The sequence below is a fragment of the Elgaria multicarinata genome, chromosome 3 (assembly GCF_023053635.1).
Source record: "Elgaria multicarinata webbii isolate HBS135686 ecotype San Diego chromosome 3, rElgMul1.1.pri, whole genome shotgun sequence".
Lineage (NCBI taxonomy): Eukaryota > Metazoa > Chordata > Lepidosauria > Squamata > Anguidae > Elgaria > Elgaria multicarinata.
In genome coordinates, this window is record NC_086173.1 from 118716430 (window position 1) to 118740452 (window position 24023).

Consider the following 24023-nt stretch of genomic DNA (forward strand, 5'->3'; position numbering starts at 1 on the left):
AAACACCTACCCCTACACACACCTCCCCAAGGTTTTGAGCTTATTCTGGGAGAAGGCTGAGAATAGAGTGTGACAGACAGAATCAAACTGGGGGTGGGGTTGAGGCAGGAGAGAGGTTACTGTATGGGATCTTATTAAACACAGAGGATGTTTTTTGGGTTTTTGCATATTTATTTTGAGGAAAGCAAAGCCGTTTTGTCTTACTGTTGAAGTCTGCCTTGATTAAGAAGCTGCTTGGGCATCTGAAATCAAGTATTGTTGAGGGGATTATCCCTTTTCTTTGTCTAGGTGAAATGCAGCTGAACTGTGTTCCTCAACTAATGGCATAAGAATTGGTTTAGTCAGGAGCATCTAAGTAAATAATGTCAGCACAAAAGTGCTGATTCTATATAAAAAGTTCTATGTGTGGGGGAGGTTTGTATGTTTGTTGTTCTGCCAGTGATGTAATTGTAATTTGGACAGCATAATTTATCTATGTTTGTTTACACCTGCGGAGAGCTTAGGTATCTGCAGCTAAACAGATCAGATAATAGGGGAGGCGAAGGACCACTGTCTGAAACTGTAGAGATCTGCTGTTGCCAATTAAAGTAGACAATACCAGGTTAGGTGGTTATAGAGTTTGCCCTGGCATAAGGCTGCTTCCTATGTTCCTTGCATAAGTGCGAATTTATTATTGGCAGCCCAGTTTGATTTGGGTGCATCTGTTAGAGAGATAAAACCATGTATAGTTTTAATACAGCTCATCAACGCCAGGCAGGCTCTAATTTAGAACTCCACTTTGATGTAAGCTGAATTTTAAAATGGTAGCAGGCTTTACATATTGAACAACAGCAAAACAAAATCAATGATCTCCCAATATATATTCTTCATAGCAATCTGTAGAATAATAGTACCACTTCCACAGTATCTAGCTAGCTCTCATAGAAACACTTAATAGAATAAAGCTGATTCTGCTATCCAGAGGGAAACATTTGCCTGCTAGTGATTTTGGATGGTGGGCTGGAATGGTGAAATGGAAAGTTCTGTGTATTGGAAGGCATTTGTTTGAAAAGTTGCTCCAAATGAAATAAACAAGGACTTATTTGGCATCTGCTTTCAATAAGTATCTCTACATGCTAGAGTTGCCATGTCTCATCCACGGTGGGGCTATGGTATGGTCTCTGACAGAAAGGATTTCCTTGTGCAAAGTGACTGTTCCAAACCCTTTCACCAAATATTGCTACAATCCATTCATTTGCTTTATGTTGTGTATGATGGCTTTTAAAAACCCAGGTCTGTTGTGTAGCCTCCAAGGGAGGAGAGTAGGTGGATGGACTGGGACCACACCCTGGCGAAGAACACAAACCTAGTCCAGTTTGGGATCAGTCACCCTATGTAAACCATATAAAAGGTTGATATCCTATTACTGGGAGATTAATGTGTTGATTACACACGCTATTGAAGAGAAACCGGGGGCCGGGTTGTGAGCGGTTAGAGACTGAGGTAAACAGCCAGAAGCCAGCTGGCTGCTGCAGCCATGATCAAGAAGTTCGATAAGAAGGATGAAGAGGCTGGTAGTCACTCCAATCCCTTCCAGCATTTGGAAAAGAGTGCCATTCTTCAGGAGGCGCTTATCTTTAACGGGACCCCCATAAATCCAAGAAGATGTCTGCTTATACTGACCAAGATCCTTTACTTGCTGAACCAGGGTGAACATTTTGGAACAATAGAAGGCCTTCTTTGCAATGACAAGGTTATTTCAGTCAAATGATCAAACCTTAAGGAGAATGTGTTACCTCACTATTAAAGAGATGGCCAACATTTCGGGGGATGTTATCATCGTCACCAGCAGCTTGACCAAAGATATGACGGGGAAATAAGATGTGTACCAAGGCCCGGTCATTACAGCTCTCTGTAGGATCATGGATGGAACAATGCTGCAAGCCATTGAGAGGTACATGAAACAGGACATTGTGGATAAAGTCCCCAGTGTATCCAGTTCAGCGCTGGTGTCTTCCTTACACATGATAAACAACTATGATGTCAAACGGTGGATCAATAAGGCCCAGGAAGCTGCTTCCATCCACAACATCATGGTGTAGTACCATGCTTTAGGGCTGCTCTACCACCTTAAGAAGAATGACTGCCTCGCCATTTCCAAGTTGCTGAATGAATTCACAAAATCTGGACTGAAATCCCAGTTTGTATACTGCATGCTGATCTGGATTGCCAGCCGGCTGCTGAAGGAGTCTGAGGAGGGGCACGACAACCCTCTCTTTGATTTCATCGAGAGCTGCCTGCAGAACAAGCACGAGATGGTCATTTACGAGGCTGCCTCTGTGATCATCCATCTCCCAAACTGCATGGCCAGGGAATTGGCCCAGGTTGTCTCAGTGCTTCAGTTCTTCTGCAGCTCTCCCAAGCCTGTTCTGACATACACCGCAGTCAGGACCCTTAATAAGGTGGCCATGAAGCACCCCTTGGCAGTCACGGCCTGCAACCTGGACCTTGAGAACCTGAACACGGACTCGAACTGCAACATCACCACCCTGGCCATCACCACTCTCCTGAAGATGGGAGCGAGAGCAGCATGGACAGGCTCATGAAACAAATCTCTTCCTTTGTGTCTGAGATATATGATGAGGTTAAGGTGATGGTGATCCAGGCTATCAGTGCCTTGTGCCAAAAGTACCCGCAGAAGCACAACGTGATGATGACCTTCCTCTCCAACATGCCCAGGGATGATGGTGACTTTGAGTACAAGTGTGCCATTGTCGACTGCATCAGCATCAGCATCAAGGAGAACCCGGAGAGCAAGGAGTCGGGCCTGGCACACCTGTGCGAGTTCATCGAGGACTGTGAGCACATGGTGCTGGCTACCAAGATCCTCCACCTGCTTAGCAAGGAAGGGCCCAGGACCCCCCTCACTCTCCAAGTACATCTGCTTCATCTTCAACTGGGTGGTGCTGGAGAATGAAGCCATGAGGGCTGCTGCTGTCAGCAAGCTGGCAAAGTTTGGGGCCCAGAACAAGAACCTGTCATGGTGTTTTTGGAGAGGTGCATGATGGACAGTGACGACAAGGTCCATGACTGAGCGACATACTACTATTCAGTAGATATATGTAGAATCATAGAATGTAAGAGTTGGAAGGGACCTTGGATGTCATCTGGAAGTCCAGCACGTTGCTCAATGCAGGAATCTGCAAAGTACAGAATTTCTGCCAGATGGCTATCCAGATTCTAATTAAATAACTCCAGTGAAAGAGGGCCTACCACCTCCTTAGGCAGTTCATTCCATGGTCAAAAGCATTTACTTTTCAGAAGTTTAGCCAAAATCTTCTTCCTTACCATTTTCACCCATTAGTCCTGCCTTCTGGAGCAACAGAGAACAGGTTTGCTCTATCTTCTGTATGATGATATCTCTTATTCCATGACTGTTACTTTTGTCCTGGAACCTTTGGTAAGAGACTTTGTCAAAAACTTTTTAAAAGTCAAAATAAACAATGACTACTGAATCACCCCTCTCCATATTCTTGTTGACACTCTGAAAGAACTCTATACAGCTAGTGAGACGGGACTTAATTTTACAGAAGCCATGCTGATTCTTCTTCAACAAGACTTAACCTTCTATATTCTCAATAATTTTATCTTTAATAATGCTTTCCAGCAATTTACCTGGAAGTTAAGCTAACATGCTCTTTATTGAGTTAAGCTAACAGGCTGTGTTAGTATTATGAGAATAAGCCTCAGTGAACCTTGCACTCTCCTTAAATGTGGCCATGAGAAAGAGATCCATAGTTTGTCAGGGTTCAGTCAGCATGTCAAACAGAGGTTAAATTAAAACAGAAGCAAAAGCTTCTGAACTTTTCCTTGTGGCCACATTGGAAGAAGAAGGAGAAGCAGGGAGCATACAAGCCTCAGGCTTGCTTAGGGTCATTCTTAACAAATCCATGCATTCCAGTGTAGATAGTAATCCATAATTCTAGTGGCACAGTTGCAGTGTGATGGGATGGAAAGATTCACAGGGAAGAGAAAATAATAATCAAACAATTAGAAGGGTAGCCTGAAGCTGTACTGCATAAAACATCTTCAAAAGCAGCTCTTCAAACAAGATTAGTTTTTTAAACTTTAGAAAGGAAGGAGCAGCAGAGAAATGCAAGAATCCCAAAAGGTGCCAAGATACCCGCAGTTAAATATTTTACTTTAGTACTAGGCCCGGCTGGCGAGTGGAGGGAGAGCCTGTGGGGTCCTGTTTGTGATCCTCTGCTGGGAAGATGATCGCATCCAGGCAGATGCTCTGGGTTATAAAATTTGGAGAGCAGGATGGAGCACTCAGAACTCTTATCTGGGCAATAGAGTCTGGTGTGGTGTAGTGGCTAAAGTGTTGGACTGGGAGTCAGGAGATCTGGGTGTTCTAGTCCCCACTTAGCCATGGAAACCCTCTGGGTGACTTTGGGCCAGTCATAGACTCTCGGCCCAACCTACCTTACAGGGTTGTTGTTGTGAGGATTACATGGAGAGGAGGATTATGTACGCTGCCTTGGGTTCCTTGGAGAAAAAAAATGGGATATAAATGCAATAAATAAATAAATAAATAAATATGCACAAAGGAAAGTTCCATCAAGGCCTTTCCTGACAAGGAGGTGATGCCAAGGCGCTGCTGTTGGGATATCAGAGAGCAGATCTTGGTTCCTGGGGGTCCTGGGGGAAGGAGAGAGAATTCTGTATTAAACCTCCCCTGCCTTCCTCCATGTTTATTTCTTAACATAGAAACATAGAATCATAGAATGGTGGAATTGGAAGGAGCCTATAAGGCCATTGAGTCCAACCCCCCACTCAATTGATTTGATTTGATTTGTACCCTGCCTTTCTATAAAAAATAGCCTTCAAGATGGCAATTCTTGCTTGATTTCAACAGTGTTTAACATACATTTTTTGCACAAACAGGGCATATAACATTGTTCAGTGTGTGCGTGTGCGCAGACAAACATTCACAAAAGCAAATGAGAATTTTAATAAAATAGAAAGTTGCCTTTTAAACTAAAACCTCATGGGGGCAAGCAGTTTTGTTCCAGAAGGGCACAATGAGGGAAGTGATTGGTTTTTTAAAAAATTAATGTATGTATAACATAAAAAGCAAAACAACCTGCAACAAACAGGAATTGTGGCTGATTTACGGCCAGGTTGAATTTTAATTTTAGATGAATTATTTTAAAAAGCAAATGATGGCTGTATTAATATTTATAAAATCATTTTACAGCTATTGATGATAGTGGTTGTTTTTAATAGGGCTTTTGGTTTTATTTCCTCATTCCTTTGCTGTCATCTGGCTTTAAGGGTCTTCATAAAGAAAGAAGACCAATCAAGCGCCATCCAGGAAAAAAGAAATAAAGAGATGTTTGTCACCATGTATTAGACGCAATCAGCGTGTGCCTTGGACCTGTGTTCTCCCTGCAAAAAAATTAGCGTGCCTCTTGCTAGGAGGGATTGTTTAGGCAAACTGCTTTTTGTGTCTCTCCAAGCACTCTTGAGCAATGTCGGTCGCTTCTCTTTGTAGTATTTTCTAAAAACCACAGACAAGATGCTCTTGTTTCTTTGGCCCCGGCTTGTTCTCTCTCCCAACCCCCATCCCCAAATCTCCACTAAGCTTGTCAACTCTGTTCTCTAAGCTGAGGAATGAAGGTCTATCTGCATTTCTAAGCTTCTGAAGGAATATTAAATTCTTAGTTATTTTATACCTCAAATGTTTCATTATCCTACAAGCATAGAGCAGAACAAGTATTGTGCCATTGCTTTAGCTCAACTGAGGTGGACAGTAGTAGTGTCATTCATGTAGAGCTAAGCAAAATATAAGCAGAGCTGTAGTTCAATTGGATCAAAGGTCATCTAGTCTAGTATTCTCTTTCAAACAGTGGACAATTGGACATCCCTGGATGCTTGCAAATGGCCACAGCTCTCTCCTTTTGCTTGTCCCCAGCAGCTAGAACTCAGTGATAGCATGGTTGTCATGGTAAATATTGGTAGACTTACCCTGCATGAATAGTATTGTGACTGTGTGTAAGTTTTGTGTAGATTTTGGTCTGCTTAAGGAAGATGCACTTTTGTCTATATGACCTGCAGGTGCTACATGTGGCTTGGCTATGTACGTTCCAGCCGGTTATGTTAATCACTTTGCAGACACCTTCTTGTCAAGTTGCCACAAAACTATTATTTATGGTGTTTAATTTCTAGAAGATAGCAGCTTTTCACTGTCTTTGGTAGAACACCTGGGGGCCCTGTGACTTATGTTCACACTATTAGTTCCATTATCTCAGCTGTTTGCATAGTATTGGCTGTTTACATGGCAAGAAGTTCAGATGCATATTTAACTGTGGAGCCTACACGTCAGAATCCTTGTCAAGGATCACGACCCTACCCAGGGCCCAAGCATGGGGTAGAACAGGAGGATACATTTTAGCTGGGGCCCAGAAGTCCAGGGCCCCCCAACCCAGGCTGCAGCTCCAGTACCATGTGGGAAAATGTACATCATGCTTGAGGATATTTATGGAAACCTATCTGTGTAGCTATTGTTTGTGGAGCCAGTGAGAAGAAGAACAAGCGACATTCTGATCAGTAAGTATCTAGTCTAGGACCTTCTCTAGAACAGAGAGGATGTTAACTTAAGCAGTTAAATTAGGACCTGTAGCTTGGGAGACAGAGAATTTCCCTATATAATATTCTTTCTCAGGAACTACCAGTCCCAGAATTCCGTGAGCTAGTGTTGGTACTAGCGAAAAAGTAATAGCAAGGTTTGTGGGAAAGGTTAGCTCTTTTTCAGGTTGGATGTTGCGTTAAAAAAAAAAAAGCAACGACACAGTGTGGGTCATGGTATACTGTATTTCTTCGATTGTAAGATGCCATCGATTGTAAGACGCACACTAATTTCAGTATCACCAACAGAAAAAAAAACACCTAAGACACACCCACGATTCTAAGACACACCCCATTTTTAGAGATGTTTATATGGGAAAAAAGTGCATCTTAGAATCGAAGAAATAGGGTAATTTCAGAAATGGGAAAAAAAGTAATTTCAGAATTAAAACAGAAACATTTCTCTTATGACCCATGACAGTGTATGGATGGGATGGGGTCATATTGGAGGTGGGATGGTACAAGTTTGTGAACCTCCCAGAGCGCTTCAGCTATTAGGTGCTATAAAAATGCAATAAATAAATAAAATAAAATATTGGACCCCAAAGAATGATGTTCAGGCCTTGACAATATGACCACATACATTCAATCATTTAAATGTTTAAGCCCAACTGAATGGACATCTTTGAATTTAATAGACTTTTGAGTTCAGGTTTCATACTTGATAAAGAGAGAAATCTATAAGTTAAATTTGAGTATCGCCAACAGTCCGCCTCTCAAAATGGCTTGTTTTTTCTGTGGAGTTTTCTGATCACCATGTTAACGTTTATATCGAGGTGGCTTTACTTGGGTCGAGATCCAGGGGTATGATAATTAAATCACTTCTCTGCTCAAAACCGAATGGTTATGTGATTCTAGAAGATTAAAGGAAGCCAGAATTGACCATCTTAGTGACATGTATAAACTTGGAGAGGCTGTAGATGAAACCTGCTGAAGAACTGGCCTGATGTATTTGCATCAGTTCTCCTTTCTTTCTCTCTTGGGTATTTTGGGATATATTGGTTCCTTGTACATTTCCTGTAGTGCTGCTGAAAACAGAAGACGTTCCTGAAAGATTTCCAAGGTTGGGTTCTGACAGATCTCTCCAAAGGACACTATTATGTGATAGACGGCCAGTTACTGAGAATATGAATCAGTATCTAGATTTAGCACAGTGGAAATGTTCGGTCGATGCTCTTTCCCCAGTTTTTGAGATTGTTATTTATTTTATTACATTTATATACCGCCCCCATAGCTAGAGCTCTCTGGGTGGTTACAGAAATTCTAAAATGAGATAAAAACAAGTATACAAAATTTAAAATTCTAAAACACAGAACATACATACATGAAGCATTAAAAATCATTAAAATAAACATGTGGGTGATTAAGATGTGCTGCCATATGCCTGGGCAAAGAGGAAAGTGGCGCTGGAAAGATAGCAGTATTGGCACCAGGAGAGCCTCATCAGGGAGATCGTTCCATAGTCTGGGGGCCACCACCGAAATAAAGGAGTAGCCAGTCTGTTAGATCTCTACAAAGGGCACTTGGGATTTCATAAATTGAAATCAGCTCCTGATATGTGTTTGGAAGATTTTAAGAATTCACACTGTGGACTCCAGAGCCCTGTTTCTTTCCAGCATCCTCATCAGAAGACAAGCCAAAAAGTTGCACATCAGTTGGAGTCTAAAGGGTAGCACTCTATAACCACATTATAATAATCTAAACTTGAGGTCACAAAGGTATGTTAATATAGAGTATGACCAGCAAATGTTCCATTTATTTTATTTGGGGAGCTAAGCAAATGTTTAACTTTTTCCCATTGAAATAAAAGGTGTTGAACTATGGCTGACTTGTGCCCATAATTTCAAATGATCAGCATCTGTGGGCAAAGTCCTTTTGGGCATCTATTGGAAGAGACTTTCTCAGCTTTGCAGGCCTGGTTTGGATTAGCTGGATGCTTTTCTCACTGGTGACAGAACATATGTGCCTTCAACGTGGTGGCCCCACTCCTATGGAATTCCCTGCCTCTGGAGGTCAGGCAGGCGCCAACTTTTGGCACCTCCTGAAAATGTCATTATTCCAGGAAGCCTTTCCTTAATGACCAGCCATGGTTCACTGTATAATTTGCTTATTTTAAAATTAATTTTAAAGTGTTTTATTCTATGTTTATTTTATCTTGTACACCGCTTCGAAATTTTGAATGGGGAGTGGTATATAAATATTGTAAATAAATAAATAAGTAAATATGTCTCAGGTTCGATCTTTGACATGTCTAGTTTAAAAAACAGACCAAAGGAATAAAGACCAAAAAAAATCTGTCCCACCCCGCCCCAAACCTAGCATTTTTCTCTCTCTAGAATAAAAACAAGGAAAATTTTGTTAACAATTTTATGAATGCTAGGATACCATCTGGAAATGGGGAGGATACTGATGAAGAAAAGAGCAGTTTGGTGAGAGCACCTTTTCCAAAAGCCGTTCCAGCCATTAGACAGTGAGGTGGAGAGGCTTTGAGTCCATCTTGTTAAATATCCCATGGATAAAGGATGGGTTTACAGTTTGATTTTATAAATGCCTGAGTGAGTTGCTCTGTGTTGTGCTTGTCAATATTTTCTGAACCCTTTGAAGGAAGAGGAGTGGAGGTGGAACCGCTCTCCTGCCACACATTGTGCTTTGAGCGAGAGGAATTGCCATGATGCTAGGATTTAGACTCCTATCACACCTCTCAATACAGATTATCCACTTCCCACCAAACCATTGTTGCCTCTTGACAGGGTTACTCCACAAGATGCTTGCCAAGCCAGTCCTAGGCTACATTTGAGAAACTTGTAGAAAACGATTTTTAAACTTGTGTTAAAAATCTGCCAGAATTGAAATCAGCAGTCTGATTTAAGCATGGTTTGGCACAAGACGTTTAGCAAAGCCTGTTATGAACCTTTTTTTTTTTCCAGGTAATGCGAACATGAGAATGATATGCAACCAAGTTCCATCTGATGTTTATAGAGCAAAGGAAAGGGCAGCTGCTGTTTGGAACGGTTAGGCTAAGGTCTGGGGCTGGAGCAGGCTGTCCTAAGACTACTGCTCTGTGTGTTTCTTTCCCATGTTTTCAGAATTTGCAGTTTATACAGAAGCATGCAGGGTTTGATTGTGAGACAGCAACACTTTTTGATAGGGGTTTTCTCTCCTCCCAGATTATGCAGAAGGGTGTGCACATGTTGGCTATGCACCAAGGTGTAGCATGGACATTGGGACATTCATTATTTCCAACCAAAAGCATGTAGCTTGTTGAGGTCTTCTTTCTGAGACATTTGTTTTATATTCTTGTGTCTGTGCGTGAGAGATACCAGGTTATTATTGTTGTGGTTTGATTAGGAGTATTACCTATTTTGGTTTTTAACTGTCTGCTACTTGTTGTATTTCTGGGGTGGGTGGGTTCCTTTTTGCCTAAAGCTGGGACACAACAGGGGAAACCTTTCGTTTTCATTCTTTTTAGGAGTAGCTGGTGATAACTTTAAGTAGATAAGAATTGCTTTGCTGGTTCAGGCCATCAAGATCTATCTCTACTTGGGGGGCAACCAAATGTTTCTGGGCAGTAGCTCTGCTGGAGGGAGTGGACTTTGGGGGATTTGGAGATGCATATCTAGTGCCCCCCAGCACAACTGGGGTAAGGAGCATAATGATGGACAATATGCCACTTTCAAAATCCTGCTGACTCGCTTCAGCCAGGGTAGAGGGAGGTTCCCTCCTTCTGCTGCTCAGGAGGTTCTTGCTTGTTGGTTTGCTTTCTTCTTTTAAAAACTTGTTGGCATCTGGGGGTAGGCGTGGGAATTAAAATATGCTTTCTCCAGTAGTTGTGCCCAAGCCTGTGGCCATTTCAGGGGAATGGACAGGCTTTTGATCCAACCTACAATCAGGTTTCTTGTGGTGACCAGTCTCCAACACTTCATTTATGGATTGATTGGATTTGATTTGTACCCTGCATCTCTACCAAAAATGGCACTCAAGGTGGCTAATGGCAGTTCATGCTCAGATGCTTGGAGTACTGCAGGATTGAAGTACTTTTTTTAGGAGCAAACATCTCCATGCCCTTACAGCCCATAGAGTACTTAGGCATATTTCATTCACGGTGCCTCCCCAAAGCTGCTATTATGTTTCTGCATTTTTTCCTATGTTTAATATCTTTTAACTTCATGGAAAATAGAGATTGTTAGACAGACATGGAATATGCACGTGCTTTGCAAGCTTTCCTCGCAGTGGCCCATGACTTCTATATCACTTGCTCTTCCTGCCTCAACAGACACACATAGGTCTCTGTTAATACTAGTTTTGAATGGTAAAAGCATGCATTGCTCATATGCATTTCTTGTCCATTGCACTGCAGCTAGGCTGGCAGAACATAAACTGATCAAGCTGGTTTAAAACCAACCTTGTGGTAACCAGTGCAGGTCTTTTTGCACACATCAGTGCTGATATTGTTTAGTATTAGAATATAAAATGAGTATGAATTGAAACATCGGCCCTAAAAATGTTACAACCATAAGTAAGATTTTTATTTTATTTCTTAAGTAAGATGTTCATGCTGATTATGAATGTTTAGCTTGTTAGAGGTCATATGTTTCCTAAGCAACACACAAAAAAATGCCTCTTAAACTGTGTCACTTGTGAATATTGTTAATGCAGGACAGAAGTAGATTTTATTTTAAGCGGAGTCAAATACCTCTCCCTCGCTTTTGTAGGAGCCTTCATCCCTCGCAAAACAGGCGGAGTAGAGAATATTGGTAGCTCTTAGGATGGACCGGCAAAATTGAAGAAATTTAAAGACAAGGTGGCCAATGTCTCTCCCTTCCCCCCTTTCCTTAAACAAGGTGTGTGTGGGGGGGAGAGCTTTCACACTATTCTAAGCAGAAGCATGGCTGCCTGCAGCAGTCTGAAGACTCCTTTGAAATTTAGGACAGAATACCCCATGGGAATGACATAGTGTAATTCTAGGGACATTCTGGTCAGAGGTGGGGGTGGGATGGAAGAGTGATATGACTACGGAATATTAAGTTGTAGGTTTTGCCCTGTGCTGGTATAATAATATAAGGGTTAATCCTGCCCTGCTTTCTGTTGACATGGACAAATCTTCAGCAAGGACAAGCAGGTCTCTGTCTACATTCACACATTGTATGGGATCCTGAGGGAAGGGAGACAGTGCTAATTATGCTGCTAGTGCTTGCCACTAATTAAGGCCTCATCAGACCCTTCATCCTCCATCTATGAAAATTAATAGAAGAAAATGTAATCATTTTTATTATTACCTAAGCTTCTAAAGATACCCCAAGGCACAATCTAGGAAAATCCCATTCCTATAATGCCACATGTAGGGTATAATGACACAGTGCTGAGAATAGTTTTAAAAGTAGCTCCAGGGATCATCAAGAATCTGAGCTTGTATGCAGGTGCTATTTCGATCAGTATGGATCATGTATATCATTTTCTTCTCCAGTGCACCTCTTGTTCAACATATGCTTGCAAAAGCACTGGCCTCTTTCCTCTCTGAATTACACTCGTATCTTTTCCTCCTCCTGGCTTTGTTTGTATAGAAATGTGTAATTTCAGCCAAGGCCCCATTCTGCACCCCTTCACAGAGTCTTTGGCCTTAGCTAGACCTAAGGATTATCCCAAGCAAATGGAGGGGTCATCCCTGCTTGCTCCCGGGATCCCCTGTGTGTCATTTGCATGCACAGGGATGATCCCGGGACAATCTCGGGATATAGGCCGGGTCTAGCCATGGCCTTTATAGCACCCACAATGGCAGAACTAAAAGTACTTATGTAAAATGCTCCTTCTGTGCTTTTACCTTCCTCTTGTGTTCTCATTCTTTCTTCCAAGTCAGCTTTCAAAGGTTTCCTTATTCCTCCCCTTCCCCCTCTATTTTACTCGTTTCTCTCCCTGCTTAAACATCTCCTGTCTTATCTCACCCCTTTGGATTCCTGTATTGTTCTTACTCTCCACCAGCACACTAAAGAGGCCTCAGCTTCTAAAGCAGCGATAAGGAAAGGACTTCTTTCCCAGGCCATAAGGATATAAATGTCGTCATGGTGTATGGGGAGGGGGCAGTGGGACTGCACACACTAGGGTGGGAGGGAAGTGAACCTGGTTGTGAAACTAGAGCCGTATGCAAAGCACAGGGCAACCAATGGTCTACCTCCTTGGACTTCAGAATGCTTAGAATCATCGAATAGTAGAGTTGGAAGGGGCCTACAAGGCTATCGAGTCCAACCCCCTGCTCATTGCAGGAATCTACCTTAAAGCAGTGACTGAAGGCTTCCTTTCATGGAACAGGACTGGTTTTTAGCATCAGGATGCTGCGAACTCAGCTGTATCACTTGCATGTAAATGCTTGTCATAATCAGGACTCCATTGTCTACTGCTACAAGGGCAGTAAGGGATAGTGTAGGGCTTGAGGATGCAATCCTATTGACATGTATGCAGGAGGAAGTCTCATTGAACTCAGGGAGACTTGCCTAAGCTGACAACATGTTTAGGATTTTTTAGGTAAATGTGCTGTTTCAACTAGGGCTGAAAGTTTTCATTGGCATGATTGGTAAATTAATTAACTAAACTAGGATGCTGACCCACCCACAGTGGGATATGGCCCTGTCCACAGCTGGCATGTGGCTCCCAGTGCGCTTGCCTGGAGCCAATTCGGCCCAAGCAAAAGGTCGCAAAAGGATTCCCCACCCCTGAACTGGATGTTTAGTTAGAGGCTGTGGATTCAGGGTGCATGTGTTTAGATTTTGAGGCTGTTTTGCTTCTGGTTAGTTGCGTAGTAATACAGAACATAAAAAGAAATTTCCTTTCTTCTTTCTTTTTTGTCTGTTAAACAAACCTTGTAAATTTATTTTATTTTTGAAATAAATTTAAAAAGGCAGCAAAAAGACCAAGCAAAAAGAACACTATCTCTGTGCAGAAAAATGTCCAAAGATACATTGCAAAGAAATTGTTGTAATAGATTAAGTCACAGAATAGTTTTTGCAGATTTAGCGGCAAAAAGATCACCTATAGTTTCTAGCCCAAGTAATTGGAAAACTACAACACTTACCACACGCTGCCCACCATTGTGTGTTTAGAGACTGAAGCAACCGTCTTCGAGAGAGCATATAATGCAACCATCTCTACCATCTCCTCTAATGCTGACAGTGCTGTAGTGAGCTGCGATGCTTGCTCCTAAACTGTCTTTTCATCCTACAGACCCCTAACCTCTGGACCATGTTCTTCTATTGAGTCGTTTCTTTCAGAATAGCTATTCCTAGAGTGAAGCATCCTGCTTCTAGCCTACTCTGCTTTGCTTAAAAAACAAGGGGGGGAATCAACAGGGGGTGGGGGACAAAACCTTCCATGACACAATTAACTTTTCACCCATGTTGCTGCTATTTTCTTATCTAGCATTCTGCTGTTGTTAATTCTTCTACTAATGAATTATGGGAGACTCCAGTGTAAGTCAGGAGGTGGCCAGATATCAGAGGAAACCAGAACTCCTGTGGCGTAAAGTAGAAAGAGCAAAGCAGTAGGAATCACAGTATGCTGCTGTGTCCTTCTATACCCAGTGTCCTTCTATACCCAGTTGTGTGATTGAGGTTGTTGGGTCAGAAAAGCTTCTGCAAACGAGAGCAGGATGCTTCGGTCCAGTATCCCCCCTGCAAAAGAAGCAGACTCCAGAGGTTAGTGCATTGCGGGACTGAAATACTTTTTAGGAGCAAACATCTCAGTGCCCTTACAGCATTTCACTGTTGAAATACCTCTACCTTAAGTGGCCCTTAGAAAAGTCCTCTCTTCACAATTGTAAAGATAGCTCTCTGGTGATCCATGTTGAGCTGACATGGCATCTTGAGAATCATTTTATGTTTAAGGCCTCTTAGGAGACAGATATAGAATTTGAACATTATATCTGCTGTTTTCCATTGTCTGCTCCTCACATTACATTCAATATGGTTTATTCCCCATGGAAGCTTATCAACGTTATGCTTGCAACATCTTAACTTTGCAAATGTTAAACTTTCCCCATATTCATTAACACTGCTCTCCACTAGATGGCATCATGCCCTCCACTTTCCAAAATATCCCATGAAGCTTTGGGAGTTTGGATGACTTTTATACCGCTGCTTCCAAATAAACCTTTGATGTCTGGAACAGTGCCAAACCACATGAATCTGTCGTTGAGTTAATGTGAGGATGAATAATCATTAATTTGCAGTATTCCAGACCCATAGAGTGCAATTTCCAATGTTGTTAAACACATTTAATGATGGCAGAATTGAAAGAAACAAAAGTGTTCCTAATTGATTCTTAACATAGAGCCTGAAGCTCTAAGAGTGTTGTTGTCATTATTATCATTTATAGAGTATCTGAGATATAATAGGCATTTTTAAAAAAGAAAAGAAAAAAGTGAAAATGACAATCTCCTGTCTAGGCAGCTCACAAACTTAACAGATTTAATTATGACTCTTCAAGTACCACTTTGTGGCTGTGATGCAAAATAGTGTTTCAGTCTAGTTGTTTCTAGCCAGGTATTCCTAGAGTGAAGCATCCTGCTACTCATAACCTACTCTGGTTTGCTGAGGCTTTAAAAATAGCTAATAGAAACCTCAGGCACCCTTTGCCTAAGTTGGGATCAGGTTGATCAGCTTCTGGCTTTATTTTCTTTCCAGAGCCGTTAGTAGTAAAATAGTATTGAATGAACTGATCTGAGTATTGTATCTGCGCTGATGCTTGCTTTGTGTTTTATAGCACAAATGGGTTTCAGTCTAGTTGGTCTGATTTCAAACTGTTTGACTGGGGAGGGGGGTATTTTCTCTGTAGAGTTTGGTATATTGTCAGAATGGAGAAACTTATTCCCGTTATGAAGGATAATGTTTAAACCCAAAGTAATGAGAGTAAACAATGCTCACCCCAGAAAGGAGGAGAGCTGGAACAGATGGTATCATGTTGCTGAACAACCTGCCACCGAAACATAAACAGATAGCAATGACATATGGATATAGGGGATAAACCCCAAACATGCTGTAAAGCCCAATTGTACCCAAAACAGACTCATCTCCTAATAGAAGCATAAAGCATATACTCTGGTAAGATCAAGGGATCTTACTGGATCCCTTCAAGGTGATCAACTGTTCTCAAAGTTGCTTTTTCTCTTTAAGCAGAGGCATGCTGTGCTCCAAGTTATCAGTATTTCTTTAAAAGTACAAGGAGAAACTTTCAAAACGAGAGGCAGATATTAATTGGTGCTGCAGCAATGGCTGCATAGGAATTCTGACTGCGTAATAAGATAGCTCCAGCACGAAGGCTTTCCCTTATTCATTTCAAAGATGAGGATGTAATTCTGAAGTCTAATTACTTCAATGGCTACAATCCTATTGTGCCTGTGTGCTCACGGGAGCAACCTCTCATGCAACGGGGCTTTCACGAGCTTGTTTCCAGAACGGGGCAGGTCAGCAATGCTCACAGAAGGGAAACAAGAGTTTCTGATTGTTTCTGGGATTATTTTTAGAAATGTAAAAACTCTGTTGTGCAAGTGGTCACTGCCATGAGTGCAATGGAAGCAGCGGAGTAGCCCTGTTGGGTGCTGCTCACTATATGAAAAGCCAACTAGATCTTTTTTTTTCCTTGGTAGGATATATCCGGTTTCTTGTTTCAAACTATTCAGTCTGTTTGGCTAAAGAACTCAGATCATCTTGGTGCTAGGGTGATGGATCTGCATGTTCACATGATGATCATCTCAACCACATAACTATTATTCCATTAAGCCCAACCCTGTGAGCACAATGACAGAGAGAAGCCAAAAAAACAGGAATTGTAACTCATGTGTGCATCACATGGGTTACACATACACATGTTATCTCCTCTATATCCAAATAAACTGAATGGTCTCTAGAATTGTTGGCTCTTGTGGGAATCTTCAGATGTAAAAACAACCGTGTTTTCATAGTTGCACTCTGTTCACTACATAAGGCACTAATATGCAAAGTTGACGTGTGGCTGATGAATTATTCACATTTTGAGATGAACAAGTTGCCACCTCTTTTCCCTTTAAAAACATGGAGACCCAGTGACACTAACTGGGGAGTTTAAAAAAATCAACTGATACCATTGAAATGGAGCTTTTTGATAGCAGCAACCACTCACGTAATCACAATCTCTCCCCTATCTTCTTCGCAGCTAATTACCTATGTTTGAAATGGTAACGTAGATGAGATTGAATATATGGACCTTAGAGGCTGTGCAGTTAATATTTCACTGGTGATACTGGGAGAAGATCTTGGGGTTTTGTGCTCATTCATCTCACCTCAGTAGAAAGTAACTAGTGAATTGGAGAGATTATCTGTGGCTCAGTCATTATTTTCTGCCTTCAGTGAGGGGAGGGGAGAAGGGGCCATGCAAGCTCAAACCCTGTTCCTAGTTTCATTTCAGGCAGAATCCTAGGGACAATGTATATCTGAACAAATCCTTTCTTGTTCACAGTGCCAAATTATATGCAAAACATCTGTCACTGATGGTCTGTCATGTGTTTCCCCGGGATAATGTAACAAGGATCTCTTCTCCATAATTTGCATGCTGTAGGTTAGGTACTAATTATTTTTGGCATTAAAAAGACTTTGTAGTTTTTATATGATGATGAAAAGAAAGAAACAGGTATAATGCCATATAGATTTCTTCATTGTCCAGGACACTAATGGCTTTAAAGCTTTGCCTCTATTATCCTCATAAAGTGCCTGTTACTGTCCCTGGTCAGAAGACACCTTAAACCACGGCTTTAACCACGATGCTTAAGCCAGAGAGCCTTCAGTACCATGGTTAAAGCCATGGTTTAAGGTGTCTTCTGAACAGGGCCACTGATAATATGTTTCTGTTCTGGATGGCAAAAGGCTTGCCTGACCGCTGCTCCAGGCCACCATGCGAATTTGATGCTTGCCAAACTAACAATTAAAGGACTATGCATATGCACTGGATTTTACTCTGGGAGGAAGTGGTCGGGCCTTGGGAATCTTCAGATGGAAAGGAGTGGTATAAATTAACGAAACTAAACAAAAGAAAATATCTCTGAGACCCAGCCTTTCCTAATTACTGTATTTCTTTTGCCCCAAACCGGGATAGTTCACTTTTTCATGTTTGTCACATTTTGTCTGCTACATCAACAGTTATAGTTTTAATTCATAATGGTGCAGCTTGAGCTGATAGTAGGAACACAGGAAGCTGTTTTATATTTGTTTGTTTGTTTATTATATTTATTTGTATCCCGCCTTTTTCCCAATACTGAGCCTCAAGGCGGCTTTACAAAATTAAAACATAAAATTGAAACATACAAATAGAAATACCAGGTCAGACTCTTTGTTCTTCTTACCCAGTATTTTCTATTCTAACTGGCAGTGACTCTGCATTGACTTTCCCATCACTTGATACCCCAAGCTTTTTAACTGGAGGTGCCATGGACTGAACCTGAGACCACAGGTGTATGAGAAATTGGTTTCATTTAATTTTTGATCAGGATTTGCCCAGTTTGCACCTTCTGGACCAAGCACGGATGAAATCTGAGGTTGAAGTCCATACATTTCTAGGCTTGCAAAGTTATTCACGGACCCTCCCCAAAATGTATTCAACAGCCTGTGTACATTTTTTTAAAACTGTACTTTTGAAAAGTGTGCATGGAAAATGCATACTTTTGAAAAATGCGCACACATACACTTTAAACAATGGGAGCAGAATGCTTACATTTCAGAAGTGTGCACAATTAAGGCATACATTTCGAAGAATATGCATGAAGGTATGCACAGGTTTTCATGTGAAAAACAAACCAAACATGCAATGTGATGTAGACTCAAGTTGGAATGAGCTTGGAGATGGAATTTGGAGAACGTCGCTGAGTTTGGGGTTTGCTGATTCGTACATGCCTGCCTGGGACTTTCTGCACGCAAAGCATGTACTCTACCACCGAACTATGATCCCTCCCTGAATGTTTTTCTGTGGTGATGACCTCATCAGTTCCTAGGTATAGGAATTTCATAAGGAGTCTCTTAATACATGTATTTGCATGTACTGGTAAAACGGACTTTTGTTTTGAAGTGGAAATACGAATGAAACTTGGAAATGTTTTCTAGCAACCAGTGTATTAATTGCTTATGTGTTTAGGCTTTTAAAAGCTGCCAGAAGTAATTATCTGTAAACCGCCCAGAGAGCTTCAACTATGGGGCGGTATATAAATGTAATTAATAATTATAATAATTATTATAATAATAACGGTGCACAAAACCCTAGGGGAGTATCTTATTGGATCACTGAGCCCCTGGAAGTGGATTCGGATCTGCTCTGTGTTTTGTTGGCGCTGCAGCACTATGGACTTCTTTTTCTCGGCCAACAGCATTCATTCACACAACTAAATTGGTGACACAAGCAAGTGTGATGTGCACATCTAAGCTGGGTTGGTTTTATTATGAAGTGCTGTGCTACATACACAATTGGGGTTCAATCCATATTGGCTGCATCTCCTCAAAGCTGCATAAATCAGGTTGAGCAGGAGTGCATGTGGAAGGGTGCTGAGTTAGAAGTTGTAATCAGAAGAAGCAATCTATTAATTACTTTTCCAGGAACTCAGCTTAGCCCCTAAAGACTCAGCCCGACATACCTCACTACATGAATTGTTCTTCTCTCTTTCCAAAGTATTAACTCTTGAGGACAGTATATGTGATGTTTGTTGCACTCTGAGCTGGCTTTTTAGCTGAGAAACTTCTATCAGTTTTCTCACCTGAGCACCCTCTCTCATCCCCCTCAGCTCCTCTTTTCTCCCACTCTCTGCCTGCTAAGATTCAGAAACATTGGTTGATTTAGAGCAAAGGCTACAATTTTGTATTCTGCTTATTATACCAGTGTAATTGGACTCTTAAGTTCTAAAAGTTGGCAGATATTGTTTCTGGGGTGTCTTTGTCTCTGATGTTTCTGGTTTAGCATAAAAATCTGTAGCCATTACCATCATGTAGAAGGCTACTACTGCTTTAAAAACAAAAGAAAAAAGATCTAAGTAGTCCAGTTGGTTTTCCCCATACAGTTTCAAAGGCAAAGAGCTCTGAATCCACTGTCTCCAATGTGAACAAAATGGAGGCAAAGGGGAATGAATACCTGAAGCCCAAAAGGAAGGGGCTTTGCCAAAAACACTATTGCTGTTCACATTGGTGAGAAGGAGGTTAAATTACTTTTCTTAGCTCACACAAGAATAAATAGAGCTAATAATGCTGCTCCTTCAAACATTGTACAATTCAAAACATGACCCTTGTTTGTAGCTGCTGAATAGGGCCATAAGAATTAGGAAAAGGATTTTCAAGGATAGAAACTAGGGGACTATCTTCATGGTGTCAAATTGACGTGTTTCCCCAAAACAGTGCATTTTCCTTCCTGCAGGGTTACGCCAGATAATCCCCCAGCCAAGGAGCAAGCGCGGGGTTTACAATGGTCATCCGCCCCATCTCCTGTCCCTCCTTGAGACTAGGGTGAGGAGGAGGAGGCAGCAGTTCAGGGGAAGAAAATAAACTCTTCTCCCCATGCCAAGGCAGCATGGGGCACTCTGGTGTCCATTCTGCTTGCTGGCCCATCCCCTGCCCTCTGCCCAGGTGGACGGTGACCAATGAGGGGTCGCCATCCACTAGGATCGCCCCTGGAGTGGCTGCGGAGAAAGGACAGACCGACGGAAGAGCCAGGCTGCTCTCACTCTGGCTGGAAAAGTCGGGATAAGTCTCCGACTTTTCAACCATGCATCTTCAGCTCTTTGCCCCAGGGTGGCTTCGAATCTGCGGTTGCATCATCTATCCGATGCTGCGCAGATTTGGAGCCACCCTGGGGCAAAGAAGATGTCAAGACAGCGCTCAGCAGAAGTGGGGAATGCAGAAATAAGATCTTGGAGGAGAAACCTGTCTGTATCTGAATACATGGAAAAATACATGGATTGAAACTTGTAACCAGAAAGAGGGGAGGGGCATAATACATAATACACATATAAGCAGGATGAGTGGGTAGAAGAGGAAGTAAAACAAAGGCTTGCAATATGTTGCTGCACAACGAGATGAAAGACATCACAGTCCCAAAATGCAAATCTGACCCAAACGTTTAGTAACTGTATAATTTTCCTATGAATGACTCTGCATTAAGACTCAAATACTTTTCTTCTTGCAATGAAGGACTCTTGCTTTGCCTTCTGTTCATGAAAATTGCCTTTCATAAATCCAAAAATAAAGCTCACAAAGTCTGTGATTCAACCCACGTGAAAATGGCTGGGGAAGAAAGGACCCCAACGCTGCCAAGAGATAGTTGGAGAGCTCACAGGGGGTACACATTTGACCACATGGAATGCATTATGGGGCCTAACGTGGGAAGAGGAGAAGGCGGTTGGCACAGGGATTAAGGAATGTATTAAGCTGTGATGTTTGCTCTGTTTATGCAGGCAGTGGTGGTGGTGCCTCAGTGCCAGGGGCGCTCTCATTGTTGAGTCAGTAATGACCTCAGTTGCCCTTGCATGAGCTAAGGACATGGCGCTGCAGGGAATGACGTAGATGACCCTGTAGGGGCATCCATCTTTGGCATTTCTCCCAGCTCCTTATTGTGGTCCTAAGGGATGATGCATTTCTCCGGGTGTCATATTGTGGCTTAGATGATAAAGACTGATGCTGAACATTTGGCAGAAAACCTTGTGGTTCTTCTGGCAAGAGATGAGACATCAGTGCTTATGGCAGTGTTCAGATGCTTGTAAACACAATCTCCCACCCTTTAAAACCTCCTCTCTACAGGCTCTGTTGGGCAATACAGTCTTATTTGTTTCTTATACTTGCCTACTTAACCATCTCATTTTGTAGTACGTATGATACTTTGAGAACCAGTATCTCCAAGAAAGAAAAAGTCTCCAATAGCTGTATAAGATGCTTCTGGAAATATTTATGCTGCTTTGTTCTCTTTTTCTTGCAGCTGCCTGTCCTGTGTAAATGGGTCCTTCCCTTGCCACTGGTGTAAATATCGCCATATTTGTACTCACAATGCGGCTGACTGTTCCTTCCTGGAGGGACGTGTCAAAATGTCTGAGGTAAGCTACCAAGTCTGCCTTTGTCACTTAGTTTTGTGAGTCCTCCCTTTGCTCCTCCAGTTCCTTTCTTCATAAGTCATCAGCATGATGTTCTACTCAAAACATCCGCTATCATTTTAGAAGCATTGGATCTGATGGTCAGTAAGCAATAGTACCACCCTGCTCAGCACGAGGAAATCTGTATCTGGAGTTCTGTTCTGGACATCACTGCCCCAAAACAGGAAAGGGTTTAAGAGAAAGCCACAAGGATGAGTGAGAATGTAGAAGGCAGCTCAGATTAGGAAAAGCTGAAGGACCTATGGTTAATTGAGGAACAACGATCAGGAGAGGGGCAGGAGAATGGGGAGGAGGTTGACAGGTTTGTTCTCACTTTACAGATAGGATAAAAAAAATAGCTTCAAAGTACGGGAAGGAAAGTTTTGACTCGTCTTTGAAATCCTGTACAAATGCCTTGTCAGTCACCCTGATCCTAAGCGCATTTATGGAAGCAAGCCCTATTGCATTCCGTGGAATTTACTACCAAGTAAGTGTGCTTTTAGGATAGCATCCCAAAGCTTTCAGAAATCTGACATAGAGACTCATGCAGGCATGGTACTTCCTAGATTAGTGCCGAGCTTCTTCTTCCTTTGTGCGGTGTGGTGCTCTGGCTAACTGAAGAGGAACCTTTCAGTAGGAAGAGAATGTTGCTCCCTTATCCTTTTGTGTCTTCCTCTTACCTTGGTACACAGCCACTCTGCATTCTATTAAGAGAGAAGCCTGCAGGCCAAACGTCCATTTCAAATAGGTCACTGTTGCACTCAGTAGGATCCTTCCTTGCTCTCCCTGTCTCATCTTTAACAGCTTGACACTTCAACCCTCAGGCCTATCATTAACCCTTTTTCTGCTGCATTGTGTGAGAGTGTTCCTTCAACGAATCTGAGTTGTATAGAGGTCAATATTTTAGTTGGCTTCTAACTTGGTTTTCAGCAGAGACCTGTGGAAAATTCACCAGCGTGCATTGTACAACATCTAATGTTCTAAGGATGACAGCAGAATATGGGCTGAGGAAAACACTCCTTTCTAAAAAGGATGATATATTTCAATGAAATGCATACTTTTTCATCCAACTCTGGTTAACCCGAGTGATGTGGAGTTTGAATTGTTGAGGAGGATCAGTGATTCTAAGTGGCAAACCACCTGCCCTGCAGAAATGAGACAGCTTGAAGCCATTTCTGCTTGCAAACTATAATCTCTAATCATTTTAATCATTTGTCACTTGAGTACCAGTTCTCTGAAAGACACAGGCTGAGCTTGGCTTTTAGATTGCAGGAGGATAAGGGGTGCTAAATTAATGTAGTTCGCTGGATAATGAACTTAGGATAACGGAAGAGTCGCTTGTGTGGCTCTATATCTTAATGGGTTTCATCTATAGTGTAATGTGATAAAGGAACCATATTTTGGCTTCTCTTACATTTGCCTTGAAGGATCAAATGTTTCGGTATTTCTGGTATAGCAGCAATTCTTGTTATTACATAATGACTAGGTACCAGGAGTTAGTGTGCATTATGACATCTCATGTTACTTTGAAAGAAAATAGCTTTCTAAGAATAGGGCTTGATTTGAGGTGGGTTTAGCTTTGGAACCTCTGTTCAATTCCAGTGTATAGCCTTAGAAAGATTGAAGTTATGATGACAAAGAAAAAGAGTGGATTTAACATACACAGGGCCTTGTTCGCACATAAAAGTAACAAATCATAGATTAATTAACCCACAATTTGTCAGGTCATGTGCTGTGCTTGAGCCATTTCTGTTTTTGTGTAATCAACCCCTGATCAGCTCAATCACAGTTTATTATATAATGTGTGAACCTGGACATTGGATTAATCATGGGCTAAAAATCTCAAAATCAACTGAATAATTGATCATAGGTTAATTTTGAGTTGTTTAACCCACAAATAACCCATCATGCCCAGATCTGCCTACAACAACCTATGACCGGTTGAATTGGAGGTTGATTATGAAAAGTGGCAGCAGCTACTGCACAGCATGTGACCTGGCAAATCATAGGTTAATTAATCTACAATTTAATTAACCCAAGATTTGCTGCTGTTACGTGCAAACCAGATCAATGTCTTTCTCTCACCATTCATGATTCATAACCATCCTCCCATATTTAGGATAAGGGTGAAACTTCTGAGGCAGACCTGAACCCTGATTTGTAACCATTTCAGAAACTGACCAAGTCCACAGATAACATTCCCCCACAGCTGCTTATAAGATGTTTCATAAAGGCAAAAAAG

General features: G+C 41.8%; 1 protein-coding gene and 1 pseudogene across 2 annotated transcripts in view; both read left to right on the plus strand.

The window, feature by feature from the left end:
* The window catches only part of PLXNA1 (plexin A1), a 340506-nt gene that overhangs the window by 194118 nt on the left and 122365 nt on the right, over positions 1-24023 (plus strand). For both annotated transcript variants that reach the window (XM_063121369.1, XM_063121370.1), the window contains exon 9: positions 21631-21745. In XM_063121369.1, coding sequence (XP_062977439.1) covers positions 21631-21745 — 115 coding nt within the window. The remainder of the gene's footprint in view (positions 1-21630; positions 21746-24023) is intronic.
* On the plus strand, positions 1512-21165 carry LOC134396953 (coatomer subunit gamma-2-like; annotated as a pseudogene).